Source organism: Chrysemys picta, unplaced genomic scaffold (genome assembly GCF_011386835.1).
Source record: "Chrysemys picta bellii isolate R12L10 unplaced genomic scaffold, ASM1138683v2 scaf1578, whole genome shotgun sequence".
Classification (NCBI taxonomy): domain Eukaryota; kingdom Metazoa; phylum Chordata; order Testudines; family Emydidae; genus Chrysemys; species Chrysemys picta.
The window spans coordinates 1-14000 of NW_027054284.1; the positions used below are offsets into that span (position 1 = coordinate 1).

General features: G+C 46.4%; 1 protein-coding gene and 1 long non-coding RNA gene across 2 annotated transcripts; both read right to left on the reverse strand.

The window, feature by feature from the left end:
• On the reverse strand, nt 1-2217 carry LOC135980006 (uncharacterized). The gene is made up of 3 exons (XR_010597245.1): nt 2097-2217; nt 948-1013; nt 1-119 (listed from the first exon to the last, which is right to left on the reverse strand). It is a non-coding gene; the product is annotated as an uncharacterized LOC135980006 (long non-coding RNA).
• A 217-nt stretch (nt 2218-2434) lies between these two features.
• On the reverse strand, nt 2435-13504 carry LOC101934257 (protein maestro-like; the record flags this gene model as incomplete). Its single annotated transcript, XM_065580100.1, has 8 exons — nt 2435-2620; nt 3123-3278; nt 4187-4369; nt 5545-5691; nt 7393-7504; nt 7712-7849; nt 12700-12893; nt 13342-13504. Coding segments are annotated over 8 exons (1279 nt in total), but the record flags the coding sequence as incomplete, so codon positions are not given.
• Between the last annotated feature and the right edge of the window lie 496 nt (nt 13505-14000).

Genomic DNA, 14000 nt, shown 5'->3' on the forward strand with positions numbered 1-14000 from the left:
TCTGTTTGTCTCCGTTGCGCTTCATTCCCCAATCACTCGGCCAGAACAGATGTCACTGATGATCTCAGTTGCCACCAGCTGGACAGTGGGACTTGGGTCTTTCTGTAGGACTTGGAGAGCTGAAATTACAGAGGACAACACGTTAGTGAACAGACTGTCAAATCACAGCTAAGTGTGATCACAGAACCTTGAACTACCTAAGCAGAATGATCACATGGAAAAATGTGAAACTGGGCTCAGTCCTTCTATTGGGATGGAAAATACCTGAGAGATCAATATGCCTCACTTTTCTTATAGTCCCCTGTGCCTGAAATAGCTGGAGACTTATTACCTCTAAATACCACGCTACAGCAGCTCTCCAATACAAAGTTTTAGGTTCCTCCACTGGGTCCCTTCCATGCTCCCAACTGGGGGGAGACCCTGACTCTACCAGAAAGTCATCCACTCTGCTGTAAATGGAAGAAGGCCCATTGTTTCAATAGCTTCCACTTTTAAGTTTATTTTCCATCTCTATTCAGGAGACACTGCCTGAGCTCAACTAAACCTGGAATTTAACAGAGGCCAGGTCCAAGCAGGTTTATGCATGATACAGGGCACCTACTGGAAGAAAAATTGCTGATGGGAAATTTGAGGTAGCAGAAAGTGGCTACAACTTCTTCTCACCTGGGGAGTCCACAGAGAGCCAATAAAGCCCAAAGAGTGGATAGCACTGGCTGTGGAGGGGGCATTGCCAGGACAACCAGGAGATGTACTGACTCATATCACACCTTCTGCAGCTTCCTCCTTCAGGGAAAATTAAAGCGGACTTTCTACTGGGCAAGAGTGAATTTGTCCTTTGCTGCGTGGCTGATGCACTTTGCACCAGTGGTATCGGTTACTGCTGCTTGTCAGCTAAATTCCTTTAGAACTCACTAATGAACAGGACTTCAGCTGTATTTATTACTTACACATTAGCAGATGTTCCAGGTCCAGCCATTCCATACGCTGCCTGTCTGTGTGTTCCAGGATGATGCCTAAATACACAATGTAAAATAAATAACAACAATAATAATAAACCTTCCCTTGTTGAGTGCAAAGTGACATTAGCAGCCCCTAGACACATCTTTGGCATCTCCTACTGTGGGCCTAAGGGTGAGCTGTGGGCAAGAGGATGCTAGAGCAGTTTAGAGTCCACACTGAAGAGAATGAGAGAGGCATTTTTTAAAAAGAATGTTTACATAAAACCCATTTGTTCTCTTGCCACTGCTGTCAGTTATTGGAGACATACTAAGATAGTGTCTTGGTCTAGTGGTCTGAGCAAAGGACTGGGGCCAGGAATAAGTGAGTTCTAAGCAGGGATCTCACAAGATGACTGATAGGTGAGACATAGGCCACAATGCCTGCCTGTCTCACATGGGTGTGCTAGGGTGAAGAGGGCACAGGGCCAAAGAGGAGGAACCTAATGCTTCCTTGACAAGGTGGTGTGGCCAGGAACCTGAAACAGCAGGCGCTATGGGGAGGTGGGCTGCATGCCTCCCAATGATGAAGTAGCAGTGAGGAGCTCTGAACAACACTGTGGGTAGGTCTGCACTTTGATCTAGGGGTATCACTCCCAGTTCAATGGGACGGGCCCACACTGGCTCTGACAGCGATAGCATGCTAACATTAGAATGTAGCTAAGGCAGCACGAGCAGTGGGAGGAGCTAGCCACCTTGAGAATAGACTTTGGGGTTTGGATGGGATCATACTTGGGGTGGTTAAACCTCCTGCTGCTCCTGCCATCTCAACTACTCTCTATTTTTAGCACGCAGGACTAGTGCGGGTACGTCTCATCAAGCTGGGAATTATACACCCAGCTCGAAGTGTAACCATGCCCTACGTGACAATGTCCCTGCCTCTACTACTAAATGACTGCACCGTGCTTTCCCTGCAAGGATCCCGAAGCACTTGATAGCAACTAATCCACCACACTGGAGAGGTAGGGATATTAACATCTCCATCTATGGATGGGAAGCTGAGGCACAGAGAGATTAATGGCAGCTCAGCGCTGCACAGTGGGATTGTTTCTGTCTCCCTCAATGGAAATACCAAAAGGGACACTGGGCATCATCTCTCACCAGCTAAGTTGGCTGCAACTGCCCGGATCTCTTCCCAGCTGCTATAGAAGTACGTGATGGTGATTTGGTACATTTTCTCCAGCAGCTCTGCATTCTCTTTGGCCTAGAGGGAATCAGGGACACATGAGCTCTCTCTGGCTAGAAGTGCCCTTTGACTGCCAGCACATGCTTTTACGAACCACAGGTAAATAAGATAGAGAACAGGTGGCTGGGTAGAAGTGGGAACAATGGGAATCTGTGGCAGATTTACATTTCCCATCACCCTCAGTCATATATCCCACTCTTACAGTTATTTACATTATCCATCACACATCCCCCCCCCGCCCCCACACACACCTCTACACCACCACTCCAGTCAATAATCTCAGGCAGTTCAACAGCTCACTCACAAGGTGTCTGCAAATGTCCACCTGGAGCTCTTCAGGCTTCAGCTCGGCTGTGCCACCAAGGTGCTCATTAATTGCCCTTTGGAGTCTCTTCAGTCCCAAAAACGGGAAACAGAGGTGAAACGTAGCTCTGCATTCCTGAAAAACAGTGTCACACCATTGAATTGTTCCCTACCGAGTGCTATGTTCATTCAAAGGGAACTCATCTGCGTGACTGCTCATCTATTCCAGGATGAAAAAAAGGGATTCATCTGGATGTAATTGGCAGAAAACATGCAGGAATGACTAATAGACGGGAGAGCTTCAACTGAAACCTGGAGGTAGCATCAATGTCTTTTGGGAACAGATATACCGATGAAAGCTGCTGCACCAGGCATAGCTGTGGTCTCTCTGTTCTGGGGAGGCAGGGGTCTGGGGTGCAGAGACAGACAGGAACAGAGACCTGTCGGGGTCAGACCCATGACCTCTCCTGGATTCTGGTGAGGCAGCCATGGACCAACCTGGCTGGAACTGACTCAGCAGGAGGGCAATGAACTGAGGGGAGAATTTGGGCCTCCACAGCAGGCAGGAATAGCAGAGCTCCCCTGGCATTGGGAGGAAGATTCCTTTTGCTTAGTAAATAAGTCACTGTCGGTCTTACCACTGAAACCTCAGGGTTTGGGTCTTGCAGGTGCAGCAGAAGTGTGACCCAGCTCTGTTTAACCTGGTCGGCGAAATAGGTCTTCCATTTTCTCTTTGTCAGCTGGGCCAGGATGCCAAATAGGACAAAGGCCATTGAGCGAAGAGCATCATCCTCCTACAGCCAAGAAAGCCCCGCAAGTTAGTAACTAAGAGACAATCACATCATGCACTTCGCACAGCCATCTCTTCTACGCTAAAGTAGAGTGATTCCAACTACAGCTAGTCGGAAAAATGGTAATTAACCAATTTTTTGTTTGAATTTGCTGATTCATCAAAATATTTTAGAGACAGTTCAGTTTTGATGAAATTCCTCCGGAAGCCAGGTAGGGGTCCTTAGAAACTTGCCTGGTGTCTTTCCAGTGCACCCATCCAGCTCTGTGGCAGCCGATCTAGCAGGCTGATTGGGATCGTGGGCTTCCAGGCCCCCAGCTTCTGGGACCCTGGGAGTCCTGGCTCTCAAATTTGCAACTCCCTGGCACCTCTAGCTCCCAGAGTTTCCTGGGTTCCCAGCACCGGGATAGTCTGAGAGCAGACTGCCTGGGCCAAGGCTTCCAATAGAGCTAGGTTGAGAATAGTAATTCTGTTTCACAAAGAGTTTTGAACTTTGGGGAGAGGGGTTCCCATAAATAGGAACAAAACCCAAATCTGAAATCTCTAAATTCTGTGCAAAACGGAATTATCATTCCAACCCTCTCACATAAAAATGGTATAGAACAGGCCCAACACTCTCTATTGTACTCTGTAACTCCCATTTCATGGTTATCTAGCTATCTAATCTAGTATTCAGACTTTCTTTGAGGTTCTCAGTGGCAATAAAGAAGAATAGAAGGGTGAGACTGTGGGAGCAGGGATGTCATCCCCATCCTCCTAATGTTCTCCTCCTCCGTAAAACACCTCTCTTCCCTGGGGCCTAAAATCTCTTCACTCCGACATGAGCAATGCCCAGGGAGTCCACATCACGCATTGTAAATGGAGTCTAATCAAGATCGGCTGAACTGGGGTTGGAGAGATTTGTTCACATACATCGTCAAAGTAGGTCCGGATCTGTTGGGTGAGGTCTTTGAAGGAAGAACCTATGTCCTTCTCTTTTAGCTCCTTCAGGACTTTGGCCAGTGCTTTCATGCTCTCGCCAATGACTTCCGAACTGAAAATGTCATGTAAGGCCCCGATCAGTATGTCCAGAAGAAACTTCTTGTGCTTTTTCACCTGTACAAACATATGACATTAAAGAACACTTATCACTGATCACACTTCTAATAAGTTTTCTTTAGCAGTTATGAAGCTGTGGGAATTTCATTAACCCCGTCTCCCCCCAGAGACCTGTAGCTATATTTCAGACCAAGTGCTAGCTACAATGAGCCCAACTTGGTGCCATAATACACCTGTGTAATCCTATTATTAGATTCCTAGTTACTTAGATTCCAAGGCCAAAAGGGACCATTGTGATTATCCGGTCTGACCTCCTGCATAACATAGAACTTCCCCGAAATAGTCTCTGTTTGAACTAGAATGTATCTTTTAGAAAAACATCCAATCTTGATTTTAAAATTGCTAGTGACAGAGAATCCACCACAACCTTTGGTAAATTCTTCCAATGGTTAATTAAAATTACCATTAAAAATGTATGCCTTATTTCCAGTCTGAATTAGTCTAGCTTCATTTTTCCCCATTGAATCTTGTTATACCTTTGTTTGCTAATGTGAAGAACCCATTATCAAAATTTATTCCCCATGTGAGTAGTTATAGACTGTCCTCAAGTCACTCCTTAACCTTCTCTTTGTAAAGCTAAATAGATTGAGCTCCTTGAGTCTATCACTAAAGGGATATTTTCCAATCCTTTGATAATTCTTGAGACTCTTCTCTGAATCCTCTCTAATTTATCAGCATCCTTCTTGAATTGTGGATACCTGATCTGGACACAGTATTCCAGCAGTGCTCACATGAGTGTCATAGTCAGAGGGAAAATAACTTCTTTACTCTTCTTCAAGATTCCTCTGTTTATATCTTCAAGGATCATTTCAGCCTTTTGGCCACAACTTCATATTGGGAGCTAATGTTCAATTGATTATCTGCCATGACTCAAGTTTTTTTCGGCATCATTGCTTCCTGGGATAGAGTCTCTCATCCTGTAAGTATGGCCTGCATTTTTTGTTCCCAGATGTATACATTTACATATGGTCATATTAAAGCGCACATTGTTGACTTATGCCCAGCTTACCAAAGGATCCAGCTTGCTCTATGTTTACTGCAAAGAGGTTACTAGGGTATATGAGAGAGCAGAATTTGGCCTAGTGCATTTTGTGCAGCCTCTGTAAACTCTGAACAATTCTCTCTCTTGGTTTCTCTAGTTATGCTGCATTCTATTCAGTAATCTCTCTTACCTTCTCAGGCGCCCCATAGACTAAATTTCCCAGGCCTCTCACTGCCATCTGGCGGACAATGCTGTTCCTATCATGTGACCTTTCTTCCAAGATGCTCAAGACGGACTTAAGGAACTTCTTCTCCCTGAGCATGGGATCACTCATTAGCTGAAATAAAATCAACATGTCCATTAGCCCCAATATGATCATTAAGATTGGGAATATAATTTGAGCAGACATGGAATACACTAAAAACAACAAGGAGTCCTCCTACAGCCACAGTCTTGTGGATACAGACTAATATGGCTACCTCTCTGATACTTGGCACATAAGACACTGTAACTTTATCATTCCACACAAATGAGAAATGTCTTAAAACATGGAGCTTTCCTTTTGGGCACTATAATAGGGATCCACTCACCTCTTGAGAGCCTCTTAGTGGCTGGGTCTGGTACCACAGTCCTTTTCTCACCCCTGGCGCACCCTGCCAGCCGACCTTAGTGAGTCTTCTGTGGCTCAGGCCTCTGGCTGCGTCCCAAAGTCCAAATGAACCCCTTCTGGGGTAGTCAAGAACAATCCCATTGCCCTCACTAGGGTCTCCCGCCCCAACTCTGGGTCCTTGAAATTCTGCCCTTTGTTCAAGCTCTCCATAAGCACTGTCCCCTCCGTGGGGCTTATGCCACTGTAGATGGTGGGGGAACCAGGGCCTGCCCATAACTCTGGGTTCCAAACCATGAACCCTGGAAACAGTAGCTAGGCACTGCTTGATTTCAGTTCATTTTTGCTTCTTCCTACCGGCCACTTTTAGCTTCACCCTCACCTCCGGGTTAAAGTTCTTAGGGACCCTCTTCCTGCAAATCCAGCTTATGCAAATGCTGCCAGAATCAAACTCTGGCTATCCCCTGAATTTCTGTGGCCAGAGAGCAGCCCCCTTTCTTGCCCCTCCAGGTCCTGCCAGGAACTGACCTGCTAAGGCCCTGCAGCTCCTTTTAGCTGAGCCTGATGGGCTCTGATTGGCTGCTTTCATGAGTCCTCTCTAGTCAGACCCAGATTTGTGGCTGTTTTCCTGGGGCAGGGTGTAGTAGGACCACGGGGCCTCTTGTAAGGAGCCTCAAAGCCCAGGTACAGCCCATCACAGGCACAGATCGATTGTTTTTCTTAGAACCAGATGAGCCCCTAAGATAGTTGCTTAGAATAAGTGGGAAATATGAAGCAGATGTTAGAGGAAGGCTGTGGAAAGGGCGGATGGTCCAGCTGTTATCACACTAGCCCAGGACTTAGGAGACCCAGGTTCAATTTCCTGCTCCCTCAAAGACCTTGGGCAAGTCACTTATTCTTCTGTGCATCAGCTCCCTGCCTGTAAAATAGGAATCATCGTGCTTCCCTACCTCCCAGGAGTGTCGTGGGGATACAGACATTAAAGAGTTTTGAGGTACTCAGATACTACAGTAATGAGAACCTAAGATAGATGTGAATGTATTTGTATGGTGCTTGTTTTATAGTATTAGGACACTAGGTTCATTCAGAAGATCTGCTGAGCTAAACCAAAATCAGGAGCTGTTGGTTAGTATCAGCACTAGGACTTGGCAGAAGAGGTCCAGGAATTCAAACTCTGTCTGTATCTCTCTGAGCCAGCACCAGTGGTTGTGTAGCTAGTATAGGCAATGACAGCAATAAAAATATCAGCGAGAGAATGACTCAGAAAGGTGTAATGAAATTCCCTGTGAGGTTTCCATATAAAGGAGGACCCATTCTACTATCTAAAATGACAATTACTCCTATGAACTGAACTGTACAACTCCCGAAAGAAAGGCAAACATGAGACAACGGTCTAATGGTGAAACCGCTCTCCAGAACCCTGTGTCTTACCTGGGCAAGGAAAGCTGTGCTGGTGACTCGGAGGTTTTCTGTTGGGGAATTCACCCAGGGGAGGAGGCTCTGTAAGATCTCAGGTGTTATTAGTTCAGCTCTTAGCAGAACACTGGAAGACAAAATAAACCGCTTATGGGGTATATTGCACACTTCAAACACTCAGCTGCTCTGAGCATACAGCACTGATATCTAAGAATGGGAGCTGTGTGTTTCCACCCAGGGCACCCCCACAAAGCTATAAACTGGAGGTTCCCTCTCAGCCACTCTATTTGCTACTGATTCCCAAGGATAAAATGATGCCTCCTAGATCTCTTACCTCACCAGCAGACACACTCCCTCATGGTGAGTCTTGGGGTTTTCAAGCAGACTCCATGTTCTCTGCTCCCGGAGCGCTCTCCCCAGTCTCTCATTCCCAGCTCTGGAAAGCACAGCCTCTAATGCTTGGATAGAAAGCCTGGGGAAAGAGAGGTACAGAACTGCAGTATTCAGTAGGAAGGTGCAGCCTGAACAGAGCGAGGAAGCCCCAGTTACTTGTCAGGTCTGCTGTTCATCGACAGTTCATCCATTGGCAATATCCTGGACACCAGTGTCCCTGGAAGGACTTGATACCGGGAGGTAAGTTTCAGTCTCATACATCTCATATGACTAGTTTTGCTAGGGACAAAATTTTGCAGTCATTTTCCCCTTTCTGCAAGGAGTATGGGCACTAGCAGAATACAATAATATGGAAAAGATACATGATCAGGACCCAAACACTGGGGGCATAGAGTGTGGTGATCACTAATGCACATTTTGGGGTCATATCTCCAGATATGACGTTACAGAGTGCTGAATCAGCACTCTGGTCACTATTAGTACTAATTTGGTTCCTCACAGAAGGCCTAATTGGACAGAGGTGTACCTGATTACGAGGTCAGATTGGGGCTAGTGAGTCAAGGAACCAATCATTCCATTAACAGGGAAACTGTATAAAAGGACATGGGCAGGAGCTCTTTGAGGGGAACAGAGAAAGAAACTTGGGTGACCAGATGTCTCGATATTTGGGGCTTTATCTTATACAGGTGCCTATTTCCCCCCACCCCCTGTCCTGATTTTTCACCCTTGCTGTCTGGTCACGCTAGGAGAAACAGAAAGACAAAAAGCTAGGAGAGCCTGACAAAGTGAGGTCTCTGAGTGGAAACACCTTACCCCCCACTTTTGGAGAAGAGTTTAGAAAGTTGAGATACAATATAAAGGTGGCAAGGAGTCCTGTGGCAGCTTATAGACTAACAGACGTATAGGATGCGTCCGAAGAAGTGGGTATTCACCCATGAAAGCTCATGCTACTATACGTCTGTTAGCCTATAAGGTGCCACAGGACTCCTTGCTGCATTTACAGATCCAGACTAACACAGCTACCCCTTTGATACTTAAATATAAAGGTGCTATGTATTGGTAGGGGGATTAAATAGACTATATGTTGGTGCTTACAAGCAAGAAAGTCTCAATGCGGTCTGTGTTTGTGGAAGATGTGGGGGTGCAACACCCCTCTCTGTCACAGCTGGGGGCTCATCAGGGATTTCCCTGTTATCTATGCAAATGGAGAGCCTGCTGGAGAAGCCAGTGTAGAGGTTTGGCAGTCCGGGTGATGGAGGGAACACTGAAATGGGTGGTGAAGCAGCAAAGAGAAGTGTAGAACAGGGGTTCTCAGCCTTTCTGTTTCTGAGCCTCCCCGCACCCTCAACATGCTACAAATACTCCATGGCCCAGTTCCAGGCCTCTGCCCTGCCAGGCATCAGAGTTTGGGGCTCCTGGCTCCGGATTTTAACTCCACAGGGTGCAGGGGCTCGGGGCTTTAGTGCAGGTGCTGGGCCTCAGGGCTCCAGCGTGGCTGGGCTCAGAGCTTCACCTTTCTTCCCTGAGCCCCAGCTAGTCTAATGCCAGCCCTGCTTGGCGGACCCCCTAAAACCGGCCCGGTTGAGAACTGCTGGTGTAGAAGACCCTACAGACCTTCCAACAATCCCACCATGCAGAAAAACAGCCTTTGCTTGCCTGGTAGGTTTAACAGCAAAAGAGCCTTCAGGAATTTATATGGGAGCAAGCCCAGGTCTGGCAACAACTCCTCCAAAGTTTGGCGAGTCCTGTGACAGGAAATGGAAACCAGGCACAGCAGATCAGACTCTATAAAATGGGACCTGCTAACAACCCTGATGTGTTTTTGGTTACTCTTAAAGGAGCAGCAGTGAGACCTCATAGGGATAGAACAATGTGGGGCCTTCGACTGACACCCTATTTAGCCGGGGAAGCACATATATGGCTCTTAGTGATTAGCGGGCAAGAGATTATGACATGATTAAGGCAGCCATGCTGGACTAGGTGGGGCCTATCCACAGAAAAGTACTGCCAGAAATGGAGAGTTGAAAGATGGATTGAGGGATTATGCCTCTGTGCATTTGGACAGAAATTAAAAGATTGGGCCACTCACTGGTAAAGCCAGATATTCAAACTGTGGGGGAGATCATGGACTGCATGGTTCTGCAAGTTTCTTCAGAGTCTCCCTGAGCATACCCGAGCATGGGTTACGTGGCGCCAGCCAGTTAATCTGGACCCCACAGTTAAAGTTACAGAGGAATTTGCAGAGGCGGACATTCCCAGAGTGAGTCAGTGGTTTAAGGGACTAGATTTGAGAAGGACCAGAGTGCCTCCAGCTGGGAAGGGCATCAAGAAGAAGAGGGAGGTGCCTCAAAGAACTGTAGTGGGAGCTTGGCCTACAGTGTGCTACCGACATGGACGTGAAGGACATCTAAAAAGAGACTGTCCTAAAATGGAATGTGGGTTTGCACAGTTTTATGGCTGGGACAAGACTCCCAGGCAGGGAAGAAAAAAGAAAGTACCTACCATATCGGTATGGGTAGGGAGGAGCCACCAAAGGGACTAATGGACACAGCTTCATCCTGTTTGTTAATCGGGCAGGAGTTAGTGAAACCCCACTGGATACTTCCCAGAGGTAGGATCAAAACTGACTATGTACATGAGGACACTAAATTCTGTCCAATGGCAGAGGTGACTCTGGAAATCAAGGGGAAGTTTAGGCAGAAACATGTAGGGGTAGTGGATGGATTGCCCCACTGCCTTCTACTGGGCATGGACTGGGATCCCTTTCTAACAGGGACACCAAGGCATCTATGGAGGCCCAGGAGGGTGGAAATAAAACGTTCAGGGCCAGGTAAAGAGGACATGTATGTAAAGGGGGTGGAGGAACCTAGACATGAAAGTACAAGCCACAGAGAAGGTGAGGACGGAGAAGTCCCCTGAGAGACAAGAGGGAGGAGAAAGAAAACAAAGGTCAAGAGTTAAGATCATCCATTGGGGTCAAACAGTCATCAGAGCCCTTATCACTAGGATCTCAGGAGCAGGCATCCCTAGAACACTTTGGAGGTACTAAGCGCAGTCTGCGTTCATGGAAGAGGCCGGGGCACAGCATACCACCCCTCACATATAGGTACCTAAAATCGGCCTGCACATGGGCCAACAGCATGAGCAGAATATACACTTGTATCTGCAGCGCCAGCAATCACATAGCTAGGTACCCATCCATGTGAACAAATTCAAGTTTTGTGGACAAAACTTAGGCACCCATGCTTGAAAACCTGACTGACTGTGGCCACTACATAAGATCAGCCTTACTGGGTCAGTCCAATGGTCCATCTAGTCCAGTATACTGTCTTCCAACCATGGTCAATGCCAGCTTCTTCAGAAGGAATGAACAGAACAGGGCAATCATGAAGTGATCCAATCCCTGTTGTCCAGTCTCAGCTTCTGGCGGACAGAGGCCTAGGGACACCCAGAGCATGGGGTTGCATCCCTGATCATCTTGCCTAATAGCCATTGATGGACCTGTCCTCCATGAACTTATCTAATTCTTTTTTTAACCCAGTTATACTTTTGGCCTTCACAACATCCCTTGGCAATGAGTTCCACAGGTTGCCCATGTGTTATGTGAAGTAGTACTTCACTATGTTTATTTTATACCCGCTGCCCATCCGTGAATAGAGTTTAGATACTGGTTTCCTACGAAAAGTCAGAGACATGATAAAACCATGAAGTCTGTAATTTGAGCACCTTGTTGGCACGGAATAAAGAAACACAACAATAATAGAAACTAATAATGTTGTGAGATTGGTGGGAAATGTACATTAATGGGCTACAAGAGCTGAAGTCAACTGATGACTCAGGAATCTCTTAGTGTTAACTGGCGAGGGGCACAGAGTGGGTGCCGAGGGGTCTGGTATGTTAATTCTAGTTCACTAAAAGATTGCCATATGAGTCTCAAATAAAAGCCCATGTCACCAATATCATTGTGAAACACATGTACACATGCGGTGTAAAGAGTCATGTATATGCATTGAAAATTACATTCTTATGATCTGTGTCTAGGGACTAGTCACCAGGAAAAGTGAAAAAATAGTTTTCTTTCAGGCAAGAAATGTTTATCCATCTGTTTGTTTACCTGTAAATTAAGCATGTAGAGTTCACATTCAGTTCAGAAGGACTGTGAGAACTTCAAAGAAAGAAAAGTAACAGGAAGTAGACAGGAGTGGGGACCCAATTTTGGGGTACACATCAAAGGTTTGCTCTAGTATATTTGGGGGACAAAGAAGACACCCTGGCATCCTTCACTTAGGAAGTCGATGGACAGCGAGATGGACAGCGGGGTCGCTATCAGGCTTGGTTGAGAACTTTGGGTGAGGAACATCTTTAGACAGGAGGTTAACTTGTTGGTTAAGTTTAGTCTCTAGGAGCATGTTATGATTTCATTTTACATGTAACCATTTTTTGCTTGCATTCTTACTCACTATCACTGGAATCTCTGTTCTTTGATCATCTCTGTTCTTGTTTTCACTATAAATATACCTAAGTGCTGTGTGTTTTGCGGTATAGAGTATAAGTAATAAAGTATAAAGTATAGAGTCTAAAGTATAAGTAATAAACTGGTGTATACTGTTCCATTGGGAACAGCAGGCCTGGTAATTCTGTGGGGGTTCAGTGGATAAAGGTCTGGACACTACAGAACGGTCAGAAGACTCGGGGGTTGGTGTGTGCCTATCACTAACCTGTACAAAGAGTCTGAGGAGGCCTGGATGGCAGTGTTTGTTTTGCCAGAGCCTGGTCATTTCAGGGAACTGACCCACAGGAGACACAGACAAGACTTCCTCACTCTAAGGGCAGGCAATGGTAAGGTGCCTCGTAACCCTGGGAACTCCTTAGGAGTGTCACACAACTCTATTAGAATTCTCTTTGTTTCTCTCCCTTCCTTCTAATTACCGGCAAGGCTTGTCCTTAGTATGTTGTAGGTGTTTTCGGTATTCCCCCCGGCTGCTTATCCTTGGCAAAGGCATCTCCTGTCCTAGGGTTCGGCTGATCTGCTGCAGGAGAACAGGAAACAACTCTGGGAGCAGCTCCTGCACAGCTTTGCTCGACTGCAGTGCTGACACCACCTCAAAGATGGCACATGTTGCCTGAAAGGAGAGAATGGTAAAAACTGAGATCTCTTCCCAACACCATCACACCCTCTCTCCCCTTCTGAGATCTGCTGTACTAAATTCTCACTTCCGCCAGTAACTTGAATGACTGCGAGCAACTCGCTTAACTCGTGGCTCAGTTTCCCACATCTGTAAAAATGTGTATGACCTACCAAGGCATATTGTGAGTCCTAAGGAATATTTGCAAAGCACTGTGAGAAACCTGGTTCAAAGACTTTCTAATTGCCAGATGTTATTAAGTAAATCAGCCACATACTCTAAAACTGCCGTATTTGTTCCACAGACAGCAGAGCTGGACTCAGGGAAACAGTACATCAGAGGAGAAGTGCCCACACAGCAATATTATACCACACTTCTAGCTTTCCATCAGCAGGATTGTCACAGGGCAGAGGAAAGCCTGAAAGACATGTCTGTCTTTACTTACTGAGAGAGGTTCAGCAGCTGCCAAATCCCTGTTGATTTCAGTCTCTGAAGTGATGCGGCCTTCTTGGCTTGTTGGAGTCTTTATCTTGTCTTTCAGGACCTGTAGGACTTGAGTGGCAAGCAAGGGGTCTCCCCCCAGAGATCTCCACAGCTCAGTAGTGTAACTGCAATTTAACAGAAGTTACATGTGACCCCTGGACACTTTTGTGGCTCAGACTGAATGCGTCATATTTAAGTAAAGACCAAATTTTCTGCTTGCCAATGATGAGAAAGTTACGATTACTGTCCTCCTTTAACGCTCCTCGTGTTTCAATATTGAGTTTCCAGTTACAGAACTAGGTTAAGTGACCTAGTCGTACTGCAGCCTCACCATTACTACTAGACTGCAGAAGGACAGGACACAGAGCGCCAACCTCAGTTCCTGTTTTCCCTCTTCCCAGTAAATATGGAATCATGAACATGTGGCTCCAAAGATCTGGGGTTTGGAAGGCAGTTGATGAAAGAAAAGCAATATTCCTTCTAACTGGATATACAACTATGAGAACGAATATTCATGGCCATCCTATGTCCCCTTCACAAAGGGTGTCCCTACCCTCTGTTTGCCAGAAGCTGGATCACTTGACATTTACCTGTTCTGTTCATTCCCTCTGGGGCATGTGG